Genomic DNA, 20004 nt, shown 5'->3' with positions numbered 1-20004 from the left:
TGGTTACAAAAAGCAAGCATCTGGCTTTGCAAGCAGACTGCTTATATATGTAGATGCTGCTAACGCTGGAAGCCTGCAATCCATGCTACTGCTTGTACTTTGTGGCTGCATGGGCTATAAATACCTCCCCATACACACTCTTCCAATCAGCAGGAAGGGCAATGCAGTGACCTTGCCCTGACCTGCTCCAATTGCTTCCCCTCGATCCGGGTAAACTTTCTCCCTTTGTCTCCAACTACTGTAAGGGAGCCCTTTAAGGGGCAAGGACTCTTTTCTTCCAGCTAGCTCCACAATGACCTAGTCAAATAAAGGTTGTGGTAGGCACATTATACCTTTCAAATGGAAACAAATGTTTAAAGTGCCCACTTTACTGTAATCATCCTGGCCACTTTCATAAGAGTTTGGCTGTTAACCATAGCATGCCATCCCAGTTGCTACATATATACGTCTCTACTTTGAATCTCTTCAGCAATACAACTCTGACCACACCAATCCTGTCCTCTACTCACTGCACAGGCTTCCCATAGAATACTGAGTGAACGTCAAGATCTCAGTCATTATTTTCAAGGTGCTCAATGGCCTGGACCTAGGGTGACCAGACAACAAGTGTGAAAAATCGGGATGGGGGAGGGGGGTAATGGGAGCCTATATTAAAAAAAAAATCAGGACTTGTCCCTATAAAATCGGGACATCTGGTCACCCTACCTGGACCCAGGACATCTAAATGATTGTGTAAACCTCTGACAGGCATAATCAGCTCTGCTCCTATGGCACAATGGAACTTTGTATCATAAGAGTAGATCTCGTCTATTTGGAAGACAACTTTTTCAGGAGCTGGTCCAAGATTGTGGAATGAACTCTTTCAGGAACTAAGGACCATCACAAACCTCAGCACGCTCTGCTCAGAAAACAAGGGGCATTTATTCAACCCGTCTTCTCTTTCTACAATAACGTATAGCAGCACGTACATTAAAATAATAATAAAAAGCTCTACCAAGCCAAAACACTCCATTCCCTATACATTTTTCCCTGAGGAGAGGATAAGCAACAGAATGAACCATATGACAGATATTAGTCAAATTACTAAATGCACCACTTTGAGTTGTTCAGTCATTGGTAAGAATCTATACAAAATAGAACAGAACTGAATAATCTACACTAAGGTCATCCCTTTATCTAGAATGATTGCTGGCAAACTGGCTCATTCATTCTCCACTCTCTATTTATGTTCTCTTCCTACTTTTTTTCTTCATTGACTATGCTATGAGGTACATTACTATTCTGAACCCCTCTGCTGTCTCCTAAATCTAGTTATTAACACTTCCATTTCTGTCACTTCCATCTCCTATTCATTCCCCATTCCTCAAAAGATTCCCCTAGCTTTTTTCTCATCCTCAGACCTCTATTGTTTATTAAGTAATCTGAATCAAATACACAGAGAACATTTTTAGGAAAAAAAAGATTATTTTTTTCAGTAGTTCCTCCAGTGTTCCAGTTCCCTCTTCCAATACTGAGATCATCTCTCAGTAATATTTCTGCCAACGTGAACTCCACTTCCTGCTCTCCTTGCTGCTGCTGCTATGTCCTCAGATATTGATTCCTGCCAATTGCATTGTTCTAGAGCAGGGGTGGGCAAATTTAGTTTTCCTATCCCTGTTCTAGACTCAACCAATTTCCTTCCTTCTCCCCACCAAAATTTGAGGTAAGGAATTTCACAAAGAAAACTATTTCCTGTTAATTATCATTGCAAATCATGGATATTTCTAAAAATAACAAAACACACGTACTGTGATTATTAGTATCCAATCAAAAAATGTAACATAAGGAATACTAGACATTCTTATTAACGACAAAGGAACTAGTTCTCCACTGCAGAATTTCAAGAATTCACCAAGACCTCCCTCATCTCCTCCTTGCCAAAATTCCCACAGAATGGCTGAGAGAGCTATTCAGACAAAAATATATTAAAGAAAAGAGCATAACAGTAGAGATCAACATCCACTGCTGTTTGGTTTAATAAATGCACCAGTAGAAGGATTGGCTTCCCCATCACAGATGCTAAAGTACAGACAAACGATAATGTTGTGTCTCATATGAGCAACAACAGGGAAAACAGGGATAATCTGCTCAACATCTTAGATGTCTATACACAAATGCAAGGAGTATGTGGAATAAACAGGAAGAACTGAAAGTATTAGTACATAAGATAAATTGTAACTTAATTTGCATCACAGAGAGCTGGTAGGATAAGTCTCATGACTAGAATATTGGTATAGAGGGGTATAACTTGTTCAGGAGGGGTAGGCAGGGTAAAAAGGGAGGTGTTACATTATACATCAAGAATATATGCATTTGTTCTGAAGTTCAGATGGAGGTGGGAGGCAAATTAGTTGACAGACTCTAGGTAAAGATAAAAGGGGTAAAAATAGGGGTGATGTCTTGGGAGGGATCTACTATAGACTACCAAATCAGGAAGAGGAGGTGGATGAGGCATTTCTAAAATAAATAATAGAAATATTCCAAAAACAAGATCTGGTAGTAGTGGGGGACTTTAACGATTCAGACGTCTGTTGGAAAAATAATATGGCAAAACACAAAATTTCCAGTAGGTTCTTAGAATTTATTGGGAACAATATTTTGATCCAAAAAGTGGAAGAAGTAATTGGGGTGATAGCCATTTTAGATTTGATTCTGCCCCATGGGGAGAAACTGGCAGCAAATCTGAAGGTGGAAGGCAATTTGGGTGAAAGTGAACGTGAAAAGATAATTTCATGATTCTAAGGAAAGGAAGGAGTGAGAGCAACAGAATAGGACAATGGAATTTAAAAAAGCAGACTTTAAACAAACTCAGAGAACTGATAGGTACAGTCCCATAGGAAGAAAATCTAAGGGAAAAAGAAGTTCAGGAGAGCTGGCAGTTTCTCAAGGAGACAGTCTTAAAGGAACTGCAAACTATCCCAATGCAAAGAGAAGATAAGAAGAATAGTAAGATGTCAATAGGCTCCATCTTTAATGACCTGAAAATCAAAATGAAATCCTACAAAAATTGGAAACATGGACAAATTGCTAAGTAGGAGTACAAAAGAATAGTACACGCATATAGGAACAAAATCAGAAAGGCTAAGGCACAAATGAGTTACCCTGAGCAAGGGACATAAAAGACAATAAGAAGAGGTTTTCTTAATACATCAAGAGCAAGAGAAAGATGAAGGAAAGTGTAGGTCCTCTACTTAGAGTGGACTCGGAGTGAGAGCTAATAACAGGTGACATGAAGAAAGCTGAAGTATTTAATGCATATTTTACTTCAGCCTTTACTAGAATGGTCAACAAAATATCAAAAACAAGGGAGAAGGAATGCAAGCAAAAATAAGGAAGGAACAGGTTAGAGAATATTTAGATGTATTTAAATCAGCAGGGCCTGATGAAATTCTTTCTAGGGTACTTAAGAAACTAGCTGAAGCAATCCTGGAACTATTAGCAATTATCTTTGAGAACTCCTGGAGGACAGGTGAGATCCCAGAAGAATGGAGAAGGGCAAACATAATACCTATCTTTAAAAAGAGGAACAGAGGATCTGGGAAATTATAGACCAGTCAGCCTAACTTAGATACTTGGAAAGATACTGGAATACATTATTAAATAATTTGTAAGCCCCAGGGGGATAATAGGACTATAAGGAATAGCCAGCATGGATTTGTCAAGAAGAAAATCTGCCAAACCAAGATAATTTTCCTGCTTTGACAGGGTTACTGAACTAGTGGATAGGGAGGAAGCAGTAGGTGTGAGATATCTTGATTTTAGTAAGGATTTTGACAGTCCCACATTACATTCTCAAAAGCCAACTAGGAAAATGTGGTCAAGATGAAATTACTATAAGGTGTGTGTACAACTGGTTGAAAGACTATACTCAAAGAGTAGTTATCAGTCATCAGTCAGGCTCAGGTTCCACAGGAGTCAGTACTGGGACCAGTACTATTCAAGGTTTTCATTAATGACTTAGATAATCGTGTGAAGAATATGTTTATAAAATTTGCAGATGACATCAGGCTGGGAAGCGTTGCAAGCTCTTGGGAGGACAGGATTAGAATTCAAATGACCTTGACAAATGGGAGAATTCATCTGTCTTCAACAAGATGAAATTTAATAAAGACAAATGCAAGGTACTTCACTCAGGAAGGAAAAGTCAAATACACAACTATAAAATGGGGAATATCTGGCTAGGTAGTCCCACTGAAAAGAATCTGGGCGGTGGGTATAGTGGATCACAAATCGAATATGAATCAACAATCAGATGCAGTGAAGAAAAAGCTAATGTCATTGATGTATTATACTGTAACAGGCTTGTTTTATGTAAGACACGGGAGGTAATTGTCCTGCTATGCTTGGCACTGGTGAGGCATTAGCTGGAGTAGTGTCCATTTTGGGGCACTACACTTTAGGAAAGATGAGCATAAACTGGAGAGAGTCCAGAGGAGATCAACAAAAATGAGGAAAGGTTAAAAAAACTGGGCATATTTAGTCTTGAAAAAAGAAGACTGAGAGGGTACCCGATAATAGTCTTCAAATACGTTAAGGGATGCTATAAAGAGGACTGTGATCAATTGTTCTCTGTGTCCACTGGAGGTAGGCCAAGAAGATATGGGTGTAATCTGCATCAAGGGAGATTTAGGCTACATATTAGGAAAAGCTTTCTGGCTATAAGGGTAATTAAGTCTGCAATAGGCTGCCAAGGGAGCTGATGGAATCCCCATCATTGGAGGTTTTTAAAAACAGCTTAGACAAACACTTGTCAGGAATGGTCTAGGTTTACTTGGTCCTGACATAGTGCAGGAGTCTGGACTTTATGACTGCTCATGTTCCCCTTTAGCCCTACATGTCTATGAGTCTATTACTTTGTTTACTCAAACTTAAACAAACACTAGACAGAGGAACCACAGAAATCATAGAAGATTTCCTTGATACAGTTCAGACATATGTTTGGCCAGCACCTACCAATAGGATCCCAGTCTTACTGGCCTCCAGGCATTACCCCAATATAAAAGTTAATAATAATTATCTCAGATACTTGCTGATACAAAAGGAAAAGGCAAGTATTTCATTCTTCAAGGAACAGAAAAGGGCATAGCAGAATCTGTATTAGTGCCAGTAGATTTGTTAAAAGGCACCCGTAATTCCAAAATCCCCAAGTGACAAATCATGGCTGCAATAGCATAAGCAAGGTTGCCAAGTAAAAGCACTGCCACACACACTGTACAATCCACTTGGAATGAGTAGGCTGTGTCTGAGAAAGCAGCTAGAGACCTGGGAGTGAAATAGTCTCTTTCTCTAATCAAGTGACTTGAAAAGTATGTCAAAATCTATTATCCATGGGTTTTTTTAAAGACAGAAGTGCAATTAAAGTAGCAAAAAAGAGAGAATGTACAGACAGGCATCAAGTGGCTATGCTAGTGTGATGATGTACATTAATGACACTATATATTAGTGACACTGCTAATCTGTATTAAATCTCTGAGTATGCCTGGTGTGAACTAGAAGTTTTCAGAAGCCTAAACAGACTCAGAGTGAGCAAGATACTCACTCAATTAACATTAACATAGGCACAATGAGAGGGAAATATATTTAATCGTCTTAAATGGAAACACAAACATTAAAAGGTTGCTGCTATATTTGTGGCCCATAATATTCAAGAGAGGCATGGTCTAGTAGCCAGTGGAGCCAGGAATGCTTCAAACTGAATGGTATTGGGCAAATCATTAGGATCTAATCTGGAAAGATGCAGACAACCTGCAAGGTGATGCGCGCTCCTTAGTTTCCATTGACTTTAATCTCTTTACTTCTTTCTCCTTCCTTTGTAAATTTGGCATAAGACATATTTGCCTGTGTCACACAATAACATTTACCTCACAGAAGTCAGGGGTGTTCTGAGCATTAATTAATTAAGTATTGCAGGATGTAGGGCCAAGGGCCAGATCTTTAGGCACCTAAATATGTTTAATATCTGGCCTGCCGGGCCTACCCACATGGATTCTACTGTAAGATTAGAGCCTTAGTTTGTAATACAGTTTGAAGATAAAAAGTGCATGGAGGTGATAAGTATTACTATTAATATTTAGCAAACCAGTCTTCCCTAGTTTACTCTTTTAAAATCTCTGTAGAAGCTATTGATGTAGGAACTTTCTTTTTCCTGGTTTTGAAGAATTCATGTGGCTCAGCTTGTGGCTCAAAGTTCAAAGTGCTTGTCTGACCCTCCAAATACTTCTCATTTGGGAGCTCTGTGAAACAGCATCAATCCTCCATTGAGATTCTAATACTTAAATCACTTTAACTTAAAATGCTGGCAGCCAGTGCAGTGTTTAAAATATTATTGATGCTGAAGTGTTCTTATCTATAATCATCCCTGTTCTCATAATATCAACAATAATTTTTAGTACTTAAATAGCACTTTTCCTCGTGAAAGCTCATGATACACATTCACTAGTGTACTATCAACTAGCTAATGTTTTCATGGTGCTTTGAAAATGTATACCATGATGGGACAGATTCTGATCCCCTTACTCACATTGAGTACTACCTCATTCTGTGAACAGTCCCGCTGATTTCAATTGGACTGTTCATGTAGTAATGTACTATGCAGCCCCAGTGAAGGTATCGTAATCTAGCTCTATAAAACTAAAAATATTATCTATGTTTATAGTCACTTTGAAGATGTAAAGTGCTGCATAAGTGCAATTGTTGCTAATAATTAAGTAATTAATCATCCACAAGGTACAGCATGGTACTTAATGTGTTTCTCTTGTGATGACCTTTTGGGAAAGTAATAAATAATGACTGTCCTATTATTTCCCTATTATTTATTTTAATGCAATATTTTACTACAGGACCTGACTTTAAGTCTTGCTTGATTCAGTCTATATTTATTCCTTGTCTAGTATATCTGAGCTAACTACTTGGAGACAGCAGTATAAAAATCAGCTTCTGTGACTGGCTTCTTGAGAATTTATTTTGCTCTTTCCTAAAATCTCGGCCTGCTTGACCTCTGCGACCTTCCCCAGTTTGAAAATCCAAGCCATAATCCTCTGTAGGGATTTAGCCAGGTGTCTATTACAGCATGTAATCTGTGATACAGCTTCCAATATTCACGCTGCAGAAAGGTTAAGCTCCCCTGTCTTTGTTCCTGAGTAAAAAAGTCCACAAGGTGTTAGTGTGTACAGGGAGCAGATTGAAACAAGCAACAGCTTCAATCAAGTCCTAAGCCTGTGTATATGCCACAGAAGAATCTTTGTGATGAGAGGAGGGAGGCCCCTCATCTGAGAAGGAGCAATCAGATTTTAACCCTTGAGAAGCAACTGCAAAACCCCTTTTCACCAGTACCTCCATTATAGCTCAGCTACTGAATTGCTGTAGATCTTTGCCTTTAATATGAATATTTATTTAAATGTCATTATCCCATTTGTTGTCACGTTCTCTAGTGTTACCAATGGCAAGCTGTGGAAGTTTTCTAACAAGGAGAAGAATAAAACGTCAGCTGTAGTTCAGCTCTCAATGCTCCTTTCTGTGAACTACAGACTGTGCAGCCAAGCAGAGCAACCTGAGGGGTTTTTTTCAGCCTTGTCTCCTTCACAAAATGGTATTGTGTTCAAACACCATTGTGAAGATTCAAATTCTCTGACACAATACAGACCAAAACTAACCAGTCAGTGTAGACCAGAGCAAACTGCACTCAGCTAATCATGATGAAACCCTGCTGGGACCAGTAAGACCCGGACAGCATTGTGTAAGCTAACCCCGCTCTTCTCAGTCATGTCTGAACATGATCATATTTTGTAAGAGAGACAAGCCCCATAGAATGCTGCTGCAGTATAGAACAAGTCCAGTGCTCTTCTAAAACTTTTCCAGTGTGTCAAAATGTTTCGCTAACATCCTGATGTCCCAAAGTGTCAGGAGGCAAAATAGTAACAGCATAGTGTGACTGGCTTTCAGGTGCTAATTAATAACAACCTCAGAGAGGTACTGTAAAATAATACACTTCCTTTAGAAGGTGATAATGTAGGGAAAACCTTCATCATCCTTCTATTTTTATTGTCAGGAAGTATTTAGAGGCATTATCTGTTCAATTATTTAGAAAATTCTAATGGTTTAAATATTGTTTTAAAAAGTTGTGAGTATTTTCCACCTTGTCCAGTTGAAGAGCTGTCGCATGGAGCACTTACATTAAAATTTACTTAATGCTGCCTGTTGGTCACAAAATAATTACTCAGTGTTGTAGTCTGTTAGATGTTGGTAACAAAGAATTTTCTTAGTTTTGACAAATAAGAGAAAATTCCTCTTTGATGTATCCATTTTATTGTTAGTGCTGTTAAGGAGGATTATCACCAAGATGAAGCTATTAAACTTTGTAATTCATCTTTTTAATGGTGATTGTTTTCATACTAACTTATTCTAAGGACCTGATTCTCATTTACACTAGGACCCCTTTATTCCATTTTGGCAGTGTAAAGGGGACTTAGAGTGAGGGAGTAGAATGGTCCCCCCCCCCCCAGTCTGACAGCCTCTGTGCTATTGAGGAGGATGAAAATCTCAGGGAAGGAGAACATCCAACTGGAGCAGAGGGAAATAATCCCATACTTGGGACTCTCCTTCCAGATGATGTCGTGGTATCCTCTCGCACTGAGGATACCTCACCGGGGGAGGGAATTCCAGATATTAGGAAGACACAGGTAATAGTTGTGGGGGATTCAATTATTAGAAACATAGATAGCTGGGTTTGTGATGACCAGGAGAACTGCATGGTGACTTGCCTGCCTGGTGCGAAGGTTGAAGATCTCTTGAGACATCTAGATAGACTTATGTGTAGTGCTGGGGAGGAGCTGGTGGACGTGGTACATGTAGGTACCAATGACATAGGGAAGGATAGGAGAGAGGTCCTGGAGGCCAAATTTAGGCTGCTAGATAAGAGATTGAAATCCAGGATCTCCATGGTAGCATTCTCTAAAATGCTTCCAGTTCCATGCACAGGGCCAGTTAGACAGGCAGAACTGCAGAGTCTCAATGCGTGGGTGAATCGATAGTGTATGGAGGAGGGGTTTAGATTTATTAGGAACTGGAGAAACTTTTGGGAAAGGGGGAGCCTATATAGGGAGGATGGGCTCCTCCTAAACCAAAATGGAACCAGATTGCTGGCATTTAAAATTAAAAAGGTCATAAAGCAGTTTTTAAATTAAGGGCAGGGGAAAGTCGACAGGTGCAGAGAAGTACATGGTTCAGACAGAGATATCCCTTAGGGGAGGATCTATTAAAGGAGACTCTGTATGTTCTAGTAAGGAGGAGGGGATGGAAGATGATAAAATACAGGTAGGATCTGATGAGAAACAGTCAAATGAAAGAGAGTCCCATTCAATTACATCATGTAATGGCAGACAGCTAAAAAGTGACAAGTTTTTAAAGTGCTTATATATAAATGCTAAAAGTCTAAATAATAAAATGGGTGAACTAGAATGCCTTGTTCAATATTAAATGAGGATATTGATACAATAGGCATCACAGAAACTTGGTGGAATGAGGATAGTCAATGGAACACAGTAAATACCAAGGTACAAAATATATCGGAAGGACAGAACAGGTTGTGCTGGCGGGGGAGTGACACTATGTGTGAAAGAAAGCATAAGCAAACTGTTCCATAGAATCTCTATGGATAGTAATTCCATGCTCTAGTAATAAGAATATAGTAGTAGGGATATATTACCGACCACCTGACCAGGATGGTGATAGTGACTGTGAAATGCTCAGGGAGATTAGTGAGGCTATAAAAATTTTTTAAAAAAACAATAATAATGGGGGATTTCAACTATCCCTATATTGACTGGGTGCATGCCATCTCAGGACAGGATCCAGAGATGAAGTTTCTTGACACCTTAAATGATTGCTTCTTGGAGCAGCTAGTCCCAGAACCCACAAGAGGAGAGCCAATTCTTGATTTAGTCCTAAGTGGAGCACACGATCTGGTTCAAGAGGTGAATTGGACGGCTTGGTAATAGTCACCATAATACAGTTACATTTAACATCCTGGTGGTGAGGAAAACACCACAGCAGCCCAACACTGTAGCCAGGGCTGTCTCTAGACATTTTGGTGCCCTATGCAGCCCCCCGCCCCCACAGGGGGGCGGCGGCTCCAGGCCTCCGCAAAAGGAGAGGTTGGGGGCAGGGGTTAATGACCCCCCAGCGTGAGCTGGCAGAGCAGAGCGGGCCAGGTCACTCCACTTCCTGCCGCCTGGTGAGTGCAGGGCAGGCCAACCCCGCACTCAGGGTGGCACGAAGTGGAGTGACCTGGCCCCAGCCCACTCTACCTCCCTCCCCTGGCTCCCGGACTTGGGAGGCAGGGGGAACTGCCCCCCAGCACTCACCGGCGGCACGGCTGGGAGCCAGCGGAGCAGAGCAGGCCGGGGCCAGGTCGCTCCACTTCCCGCCACCCAGTAAGTGCAGGGCACACCCGACCGTGCTGCAGTCCCCCAGGACGTTGCTCAGGGGAAGGGGTGGAGTGGGGGCAGGGCTGGGGTGGAACAGGGGTCGGAAGAGGCGGGGCTGGGATGGAGTAGGGCAGGGGCCTTGGGGAAGAGGTGGGGTGGGGGCATCTTTCTTGGCCAGGTCAGCCGGCCAGGGGATCGGGCTGGCCGCTGGAGCAGCACACAGCTGCGTAGGGCACCAGGAAATTTGGGGCAATTTGGTGCCCCATATTTCCTGGTGCCCTACGCAGCTGTATAGTTTCCATATGAGTAAGGACGGCCCTGACTGTAGTGTTTAATTTCAGAAAGGGGAACTACGAAAATGAGGAAGTGAATTGAACAGAAATTAAAAGGTACAGTGACAAAAGTGAAATCCCTGCAAGAAGCATGGAAACTTTTTAAAGACACCATAATAGATGCTCAACTTAAATGTATACCCCAAATGAAAAAACACAGTAAGAGAACCAAAAAAGTGCCACCATGGCTAAACAACAAAGTAAAAGAAGCAGTGAGAGACAAAAAGACATCCTTTAAAAAGTGGAAGTTAAATCCGAGTGAGGAAAATAGAAAGGAGCATAAACTCTGGCAAATGAAGTGTAAAAATATAATTAGGAAGGTCAAAAAAGAATTTGAAGAACAGCTAGCCAAAGACTCAAAAAGGAATAGCAAAACCCTTTTTAAATTACATCATAAGTAGGAAGCCTGCTAAACAACCAGTGGGGCCGCTGGACAATCAAGATGATAAAGGAGCGCTCAAGGACAATAAAGCCATTGCGGAGAAATTAAATGAATTCTTTGCAACGGTCTTCACAGCTGAGGATGTGAGGGAGTTTCCCAAACCTGAGCCATTCTTTTTAGGTGACAATTCTGAGGAACTGTCCCAGATTGAGGTGTCGTTAGAGGAGGTTTTGGAACAAACTGATAAACTAAAGTCTAAACTAAGTCACCAGGACCAGATGGTATTCACCCAAGAGTTCTGAAGAAACTCAAATGTGAAATTGCAGGACTACTAACTGCAGTCTGTAACCTATCTTTAAATCAGTTTCTGTACCAAATGACTGGAGGATAGCTAATGTGACGCCAATTTTTAAAAAGGGCTCCAGGGGTTATCGCAGCAATTACAGCTGGTAAGCCTGATTTCAGTACCAGACAAACTGGTTGAAACTATGGTAAAGAACAAAATTATCACAGACATAGATGAACATAATTTGTTGGGGAAGAGTCAACATGTTTTTTGTAAAGGGAAATCGTACCACACTAATCTACTAGAATTCTTCCAGGGGGTCAACAAGCATGTGAACAAGGGGGATCCAATGGATATAGTGTACTTAGACTTTCAGAAAGTCTTTGACGAGGTCCCTCACCAAAGGCTGTTAAGCAAAGTAAGCTGTCATGAAATAAGAGGGAAGGTCCTCTCATGGTTTGGTAACTGGCTAAAAGTTAGGAAACAAAGGGTAGGAATAAACGGTCAGTTTTCAGAATGGAGAGAGGTAAATAGTGCTGTCCCCTATGGGTCTGTACTGGGACCAGTCCTATTCAACTTATTCATAAATGATCTGGAGAAAGGGGTAAACAGTGAGGTGGCAAAATTTGCAGATGATACAAAACTACTCAAGATAGTTAAGTCCCAGGCAGACTGTGAAGAGCTACAAAAGGATCTCACAAAACTGGGTGACTGGGCAACAAAATGGCAGATGAAATTCAGTGTTGATAAATGCAAAGTAATGCACATTGGAAAACATAATTCCAACTATACATATAAAAAGATGGGGTCTAAATTAGCTGTTACCACTCAAGAAAGAGATCTTGGAGTCATTGTGGATAAAAACATCCACTCAATGTGCAGCAGCAGTCAAAAAAGCTAACAGAATGTTGTGAATCATTAAGAAAGGGATAGATAATAGGACAGAAAATATCATGTTGCCTCTATATAGATCCATGGTACACCCACATTTTGAATATTGTGTGCAGATGTGGTCACTGCAACGCAAAAAAGATATATTGGAATTGGAAAAGGTTCAGAAAAGGGCAACAAAAATTATTAGAGATATGGAACGGCTGCAATCTGAGGAGAGATTAATAAAACTGGGACTTTTCAGCTTGGAAAAGAAACAACTGAGGGAGGATATTTTCCACCTACAAGCACATGTACTTGCACACAGCAATTACTAACTTGCGACAGTAATTGTGGGGAAAGGCAATAGGTGACGACCAGTCAATTCTATAAATTGACGACCAGTCAATTCTCCCTACACCATCAATTCACCCACGCACTGAGACCCTATAAAATCATGACTGGTGTGGAGAAAGTAAGGAAGGAAGTCTTAGTTACTCCTCATAACACAAGAACTAGGGGTCACCAAATGAAATTAATATGCAGCAGGTTTAAAACAAACAAAAGGAAGTATTCACACAACGCATAGTCAACCTGTGGAACTTCTTGCCAGAGGATGTTGTGAAGGCCAAGATTATAACAGCACTGAGAGTAAATTAGAAGAAGATCTATTTCATTGTAATCTAATCAGACATCATGAATTTTAACATTATCTTAAAAACAGAAGGACAGGAAGACAAATCACAAACAGAGGCAAGTTCCCCATTGCCTGTACAGAAGTGAGGGAAAATGGATATTCATATTTCATGAAACTGTAGCTAACCAGACTTAGTCTGATTCTCATTTACACTGGTACCCCTTTAAACCACTGCTCTGGCTGTGTAAAGGGGCCTTAAAATGGATATTAATATAACTAGGGCCCTACCAAATTCACAGTCCATTTTGGTCAATTTCACAGTCATAGGATTTTAAAAATGGTAAATTTCATGATTGCAGCTATGTAAGAGCATAAGAACAGCCGTACTGGATCAGAGCAAAGGTCCGTCTAGCCCAGTATAGTCAATGGCTATTAGCCAGGATGGGCAGTGATGGTGTCCCTATCCTATGTTTACCAGAAGCTGGGAATGGGTGACAGGGGATGGATCACTTGATGATTACCTGTTCTGTTCATTCCCTCTGGGGTACCTGGCATTGGTCACTGTCAGAAGACAGGATACTGGACTAGATGGATCTTTGGTCTGACCCAGTATGGCCATCCTTATGTTCTTAAATAGCTGCAATTATGTAATAATTTTTGTTGTCAGAAGGGGATCGCGGTGCAATGAAGTTTGAGAATTGCTGATTTAGATATTTCATTGTTGCTAGCTTCATGATTTTATTCCAAGTCCTGTGGTATTTACTGTTTCCTCCAAGTCCCAACTCCTGGAGTCTTGTGAAAATATGAGGCTCTCAGCCTTCATTTAAAAAAGAGTAAACTCCTAGCCCTGATAGTTGTTGAGAAAAACTTGAAAATGTGAGCCAAGTGCACCCTAAAGACTCAAAAATCAAAAGGCAAATAAAAAGAGTCCAAAGGATGGATGGATGGATATTTTAAGTCAATCTTATGTTTTCTTCAGACCATGATTTTTGAACACTTGGAGTTGGCAGTACTGACATTGGTAACGATTACTCTTTGTTTTCAGTGAAAAAATTCAGAGAGGGTGAAATCTACCCCCTCCATTGGACAAGGCTTGCCTGAAAATAGGTTTTAATGAATATGAAGTGGTCCATAGGATTTGTGCTGACCCTCAGCTCAGGATGAATTTCATCCCCAATGAATTGAGTTCTCATTTGCACTCTTCACAGAATCAATATCTGTTTGGTATAAACCGAAAAGATCCAATATTTAATATCTAGTGGATTTTTATAAGGTCAGTAATAACTTGAATTTATACAACATCTTCCATCCCAAAGCACAATATAAACAGATAGGAATTAAAATGCAGCCCTCTCTCTTGTGAAGAATAGCAGCACTGGCGACATATAGAGTTCCATTAATTATGGAATATTTCATTTGCATTGTGCATGGAAGCCTGGAGAGAGCAATAATACAAAAATCAGAGATCTCACAAACAGGATTAGGCTGGCTTGGCAGCAGTCAGACTACGTCTACCTAGCAGCACTTTACTTGTATGGGAATATCAATATACTGTACCGGCAAAGTGTTCCTAGTATGGATGCAGCAATACCAGCAGCTGCGCTTTGTACCAGTATAGTAAGGTACAGTTTTGCTGATATTACTGCATCTATATTATGGGCTTCTGCCAACACAGCTGTGTTCATTAGGGAACCATACCTCTTCACAGATATCGCTGTGCCGGCAGAAGTCTGTAGCATAGACCTGGTCTCAGCAGCACATTACCGTATTTGCCAACAAACGAGATCAGCCTTTAATCTTTTGGGGGCCCAACCAGATTAGACTATGCTGACCTCTAAAATGTAGAGATGGGAGAGTTTGTTCCAGTAAAGTTTGTCTGACTACCTTGAAGTTATCTGTTTTAATTGTCCCTAAGGCAAGCCCTGTCGCTGAAAGGAGGGTGCATTCACTGACTACATCTGCTTACATAAATCATTAGCAATTGTACAGTTTTGTGAAGCCTCTTCATCTGCCCAAAGATTGAGCTGAAAACAACAAGCAAAGTTCAAGTTTTCCCACCCAATCATCTAATTAATTTCATTGTACAGTTACTGTCTGCTCCAGTTACTGTAAGGTAAATAGCCTTCCTTTATCCATTCTGGTTCATTAAACATTGTCTCTGCTGATATCCTGGGACCAGTGGATAGTTTTTAACATAAAAATGACAACAGATCCACATGTGTGCTTGCCAGCTGTGCTGTAGAAGACCAAAGCCATTTTTCTGTTCTGCTTAATATAAATGTCTGTAACTTGCTAACCAGTAGCTTTGATTTTCTCTGTTTTGATATTCCTGAACTCTAGATGAAGTAGAAGTTTTTTGCCAGAAAGGAGATTGTAGCATGCATGTTCATGGCTATACTGATAGCTTAATGTGGACAGACTCTGAAGTGACCATATTGTTCGAGTAAATTTCCAGTGATAATGCTGACCTCTTTCTGTAAAGTGCACATTTACATATATTTAAAATGTATAACTCCTGACAGATTCCACAGTATTTATAGGCTCCCTGAAAAAAGCCCAAGCAAGATCTTTGCATTTGTGTCTCTGGGTATGTTTTTAAACTGAGTTTAAATATAAAAAACTTAGTGGTTTATCCATCCTGCTTAGAATGTATTGTTATTTTTCCCTCTTTGCTTTATTTGGTCCCTTCTAATCCTATGATTCTATAATGCATAGAAATAGTGATCCTGAGCTTGAAAGCAGGAAAACTGTAACAAGGATCTTCTCAATTACAGCTGTGTGTTTAGAGTCTGTCAATCTAATAAACAGTGTTCTGTTTTTAAGTAACCCATTTTCTTCTCTTGCATTATATTTGAGTCTCTATGAATTGTTGTCGGTTATGGTTATCAGCTACATTAATGGAAAAGAGTGAGAGTATTTCTCTGAGTAGGTAGGAGAAAGTTGTTTCTAGGGAGGTCAGAGTAAGTGCTTAACTTAAACCTAAATCTTAACTAGATTTCTCCTGATTGCTTTATTTATTAAATTACGCCCCCTCCCCACACACAGATTCTTTGCCTTTGTAATTTATGTGGCTCTCTCAGTGGGTTTTAGAGAAAGAAAACAGTTTATTTATCTTGAATGTGTTGGGCCAGTAATCTAGCTGGCATTTCTTGCATTTAACTTGAGTATGTCAGGGACTGTGGCAATGACCAAGGTGGAAACTCATTATTTGAGACCCAGCTCATTCAGTGGGTGTGATTGCAAAGCTTCAGATCCCTAAGGTCTTGAGATGGAAAGAAACATAATTGCAACAATAAGGGGAAAAAGGAAAATTAATTACATAAGGGTCTATTCTCCCATCAATATGTGAGTTGAACTCCTGTTAATGTGAGGAAGAGGAACCCTTATGCATAGATGGGACAATATAGACCTCCAGCTGCTGCAATTTAACTCTAAAAAATACAGAGCAGTAATTGTTTTCTGAAACAAATAAGAAATTATTAAGTAGCCAAATATTAATGTACTGATGAAACCTTCTAGATTAGGTAGGCATGATCCAATACAGCTTAAAGTAGCCAATAGCTTGCAATGGTTTATCAAGTTATCCCCAGCCTCCAGATGAAGTTGCTTTTTTGAGGAGGATTGTAGTGTGCAAATTAATGCATCAAAAGGCCCAGAGCAGAATAATAACACTTTCACCTTGTTATAGAGGACAAGTACTAGTAAAAGTTGCACATTATTGGTAAATTTATGTGGTGTTAGGTTTTTTTTAAAACTCGACACACAGTTCAAACCTCCAGCCACCTAAGCAGCCTTCCAGCTGGACCTGCTGACTCTCCTACCTAATCAAGTGGTGGATTATTTTATCCTGATAAATTGGAGCCCATGTGTGGTAAAAAGTACTGAAGTACTTCACTAGCCTATAGCTAATAGGGTGGTAGGTGTCTGGACAAAACCCCAGCGTGCACTGTGTTTCTAATGATTTGTAGTGAACAGTGTAAACATTTTAAGGGAAGACATTACTAAACAGGAACACAGTTAAGCATGATAAATTTGAGGCCAGGGAAAAAGGAAGCAAGAAAGCTGTAGTGGGTATTGTTTCATATTGCACACATAGAGAATGTATTGCTGATTCTAAAGCACTTCTCCTAAAAGTGACTTTTTTATGAACTGTGCTCTTGAGGAATGTACTTGTGTTAAAAAGAAATTCTCCTTGCTTCGCTGCTACATCTTTGAAGAATCAGAGTTATTGAGCCTTTAGACATTTGCTCATTGTTCTTGTGCTTTTGTGACTAGATTACTGGCCCAACACATTCAAGATAAATAAACTGTTTTCTTTCTCTAAAACCCACTGAGAAAGCCATATAAATTACAAAGGCAAAGAATCTGTGTGTGGGGAGGGGGCGTAATTTAATAAATAAAGCAATCAGGAGAAATCTAGTTAAGATAAACAAAGATATTTTCTACAAACATTTATTTTCTCCTTAGACAATAGAAACAATAGAAAGGCAATTCTAATTTGTCAAGCAAAGAATGTCTTTATGTACTGTAGTCATTCATATAATGCTGCTTGTAAAACTGTTTTGTTCTTCTTTCATAGGGGAATCCCTACATGTGCAATAATGAATGTGATGCAAGTACCAATGAACTGGCACATCCACCTGAACTGATGTTTGATCTTGAAGGAAGACATCCCTCCACATTTTGGCAGTCTACAATGTGGAAAGATTATCCAAAACCTCTCCAGGTTAACATTACCCTCTCCTGGAACAAAACCATTGAACTAACAGATAACATAGTTATCACCTTTGAATCTGGCCGTCCAGACCAAATGATCCTGGAGAAATCACTTGACTATGGGCGAACTTGGCAGCCATACCAGTATTATGCCACAGACTGCTTAGACGCTTTCCATATGGATCCAAAATCAGTGAAGGATTTATCACAGCACACAGTCCTAGAAATCATTTGCACAGAAGAATACTCCACTGGGTACATGACAAATAGTAAAATTATCCACTTTGAGATCAAAGATCGATTTGCATTTTTTGCTGGACCTCGGCTTCATAATATGGCTTCCCTGTATGGCCAGCTTGACACAACCAAGAAGCTAAGAGATTTCTTTACCATCACAGACCTGAGGATAAGATTGCTCAGACCAGCAACTGGGGAAATATATGTAGATGAGCAGCACTTGGCACGCTACTTTTATGCAATCTCAGACATAAGGGTATATGGAAGGTAAGAGAATATGAGTCTTTAAGAATGAGTAAATATGTCTGTCCTTAAAGGATGCTCACAATTTTCTGTCCCCCCTCAAAATGTAAGCAATTTCTTCTGAAATGTTTTCCTAGAAATGTAGCTCAGTAAAAAACAGTTTCTGAAAGTATTAGACACTTTTGAGTCAGCAATACTAAGTCATCAAAGTTCTACTGTCACTAAACTTGACAACTCTCTGTACATCTTAAGAGTGGAATACTTTTAACAGCTTCTTACACGAGGTCTGGGATGCCCAAGCTTTTAAGTCTGAGGGTGAAATTCATCCCAGTTGAAGGGATACTCCACAGGCCAGGCTACCTTACGCCTTTATGGCCTAAAGCCATTGAATTCACTGGGCTTTAATACAGGCCCTTACTGTAAGGTGTAATTGGTCTGAAGGGCCTTGGATGAGACCTCTGCAGTGGGGTGAATTTCACCCTTTCTGCAGGGTGTAGTTCTGTTGGACAGAATGAAGACCAATCAGGCTAGTGTCCCTTACAGATGCTTTAGACTGTTCTAGAATGGAGTGAAGATTAAGTGTAAAAAATAAACCAATAGTTTGAATAACACAAGGCTAATTTGGATAGGAACATAGACATTGCCACATTGCTTTAGACCAGGGGTTCTCAAACTATGGGTCAGGACCCCAAAGTGGGTCACGACCCCATTTTAATGGGGTCGCCGAGGCTGGTGTTAGACTTGCTGGGGTCCAGGGCCCAAGCCTGGGGCTGAAGCCAAAGCCTGAATCCCACAGCCCAGGACTAAGGTTATATTCCCCCCACCCAGGGCAGAAACTCTTGGGCTTCAGCTTTGGCCCCTCCCCCACCCACCTGGGGTGGCAGAGCTCGGGCTTTGGTCATCTTCCCCCCCCCTTCCCCTTCCTCCACGGGGTCATATAGTAATTTGTGTTGTCAGAAGGGGGTCACAGTGCAATGAAGTTTGAGAACTGCTGCTTTAGACAGGTGGCCATCCTGTGTCTAGCAATGGCTAGTACCAGGTATAAATGTCTCATAATAGACATTTGTGCAAAACGTGCCTATGCAGAAAGTGTCTTCCTAATACCAGGAAGCTAGTGATTAGTTTATTACCTGAAGCATGGGGACTGATATCCTCTGAAAATGTTAATCATTGCTACAGTACAGTAATTGTTGGAGATACTTTTTTTTCCCCCATGACTGTCTAAACTTTTTTCTGAATCCCACTAAGTTCTTGACCTTCTTATATTTTGTCATAGCGAGTTTCACAGATTTATTTCCCGTTGTGTAAAAAGAGTATTTTCTTTAAGCAATTTTGTGTGTGTTATCTTTAAATATGTTAGATGTCCCCTTGTACTTATATTATCAGGTGAAGTAAATAGGACCTCTTCCATATATTTTATTATTTTACTTACCTCTTTCATGCACCTTGTACCTGTTATCCATATCCTCTTTAAACTAAAGAGTCCAAAACATCTTTTTTAAACAACTTTATTTTCAGATTTTATTGAGGACTGATGCAATATCAATAATATTTGATTGCATACAAACAAAATCCACTTAACTAACTGGAAGGAAAAAGAATATCATGTACATTGTGTAGTAAGGAAAAGATAATTGACATTAATGCAGTAGACAAGGAGATTATATAGCATGCTGTGACCCATCACTCTCACAGATCTTGGGAGACAGGCCAGTCCTTGCTTACAGACAGCCCCCCAGCCTGAAGCAAATACTCACCAGCAACCACACAATAGAACCACTAACCCAGGAACCTATCCTTGCAACAAAGCCCGTTGCCAACTCTGTCCACATATCTAT

At 40.2% G+C, this 20004-nt stretch overlaps 1 protein-coding gene across 10 annotated transcripts in view; it reads left to right on the top strand.

Moving 5' to 3' along the window:
• Positions 1-20004, top strand: part of NTNG1 (netrin G1) — a 290609-nt gene that overhangs the window by 151506 nt on the left and 119099 nt on the right. For all 10 annotated transcript variants that reach the window (XM_043490717.1, XM_038414811.2, XM_043490712.1 and 7 more), the window contains one exon: positions 17550-18190. In XM_043490717.1, coding sequence (XP_043346652.1) covers positions 17550-18190 — 641 coding nt within the window. The remainder of the gene's footprint in view (positions 1-17549; positions 18191-20004) is intronic.

Source organism: Dermochelys coriacea, chromosome 8, assembly GCF_009764565.3.
Source record: "Dermochelys coriacea isolate rDerCor1 chromosome 8, rDerCor1.pri.v4, whole genome shotgun sequence".
Taxonomy (NCBI): Eukaryota; Metazoa; Chordata; order Testudines; family Dermochelyidae; genus Dermochelys; species Dermochelys coriacea.
This window is presented reverse-complemented; position numbering and strand designations above follow the sequence as displayed.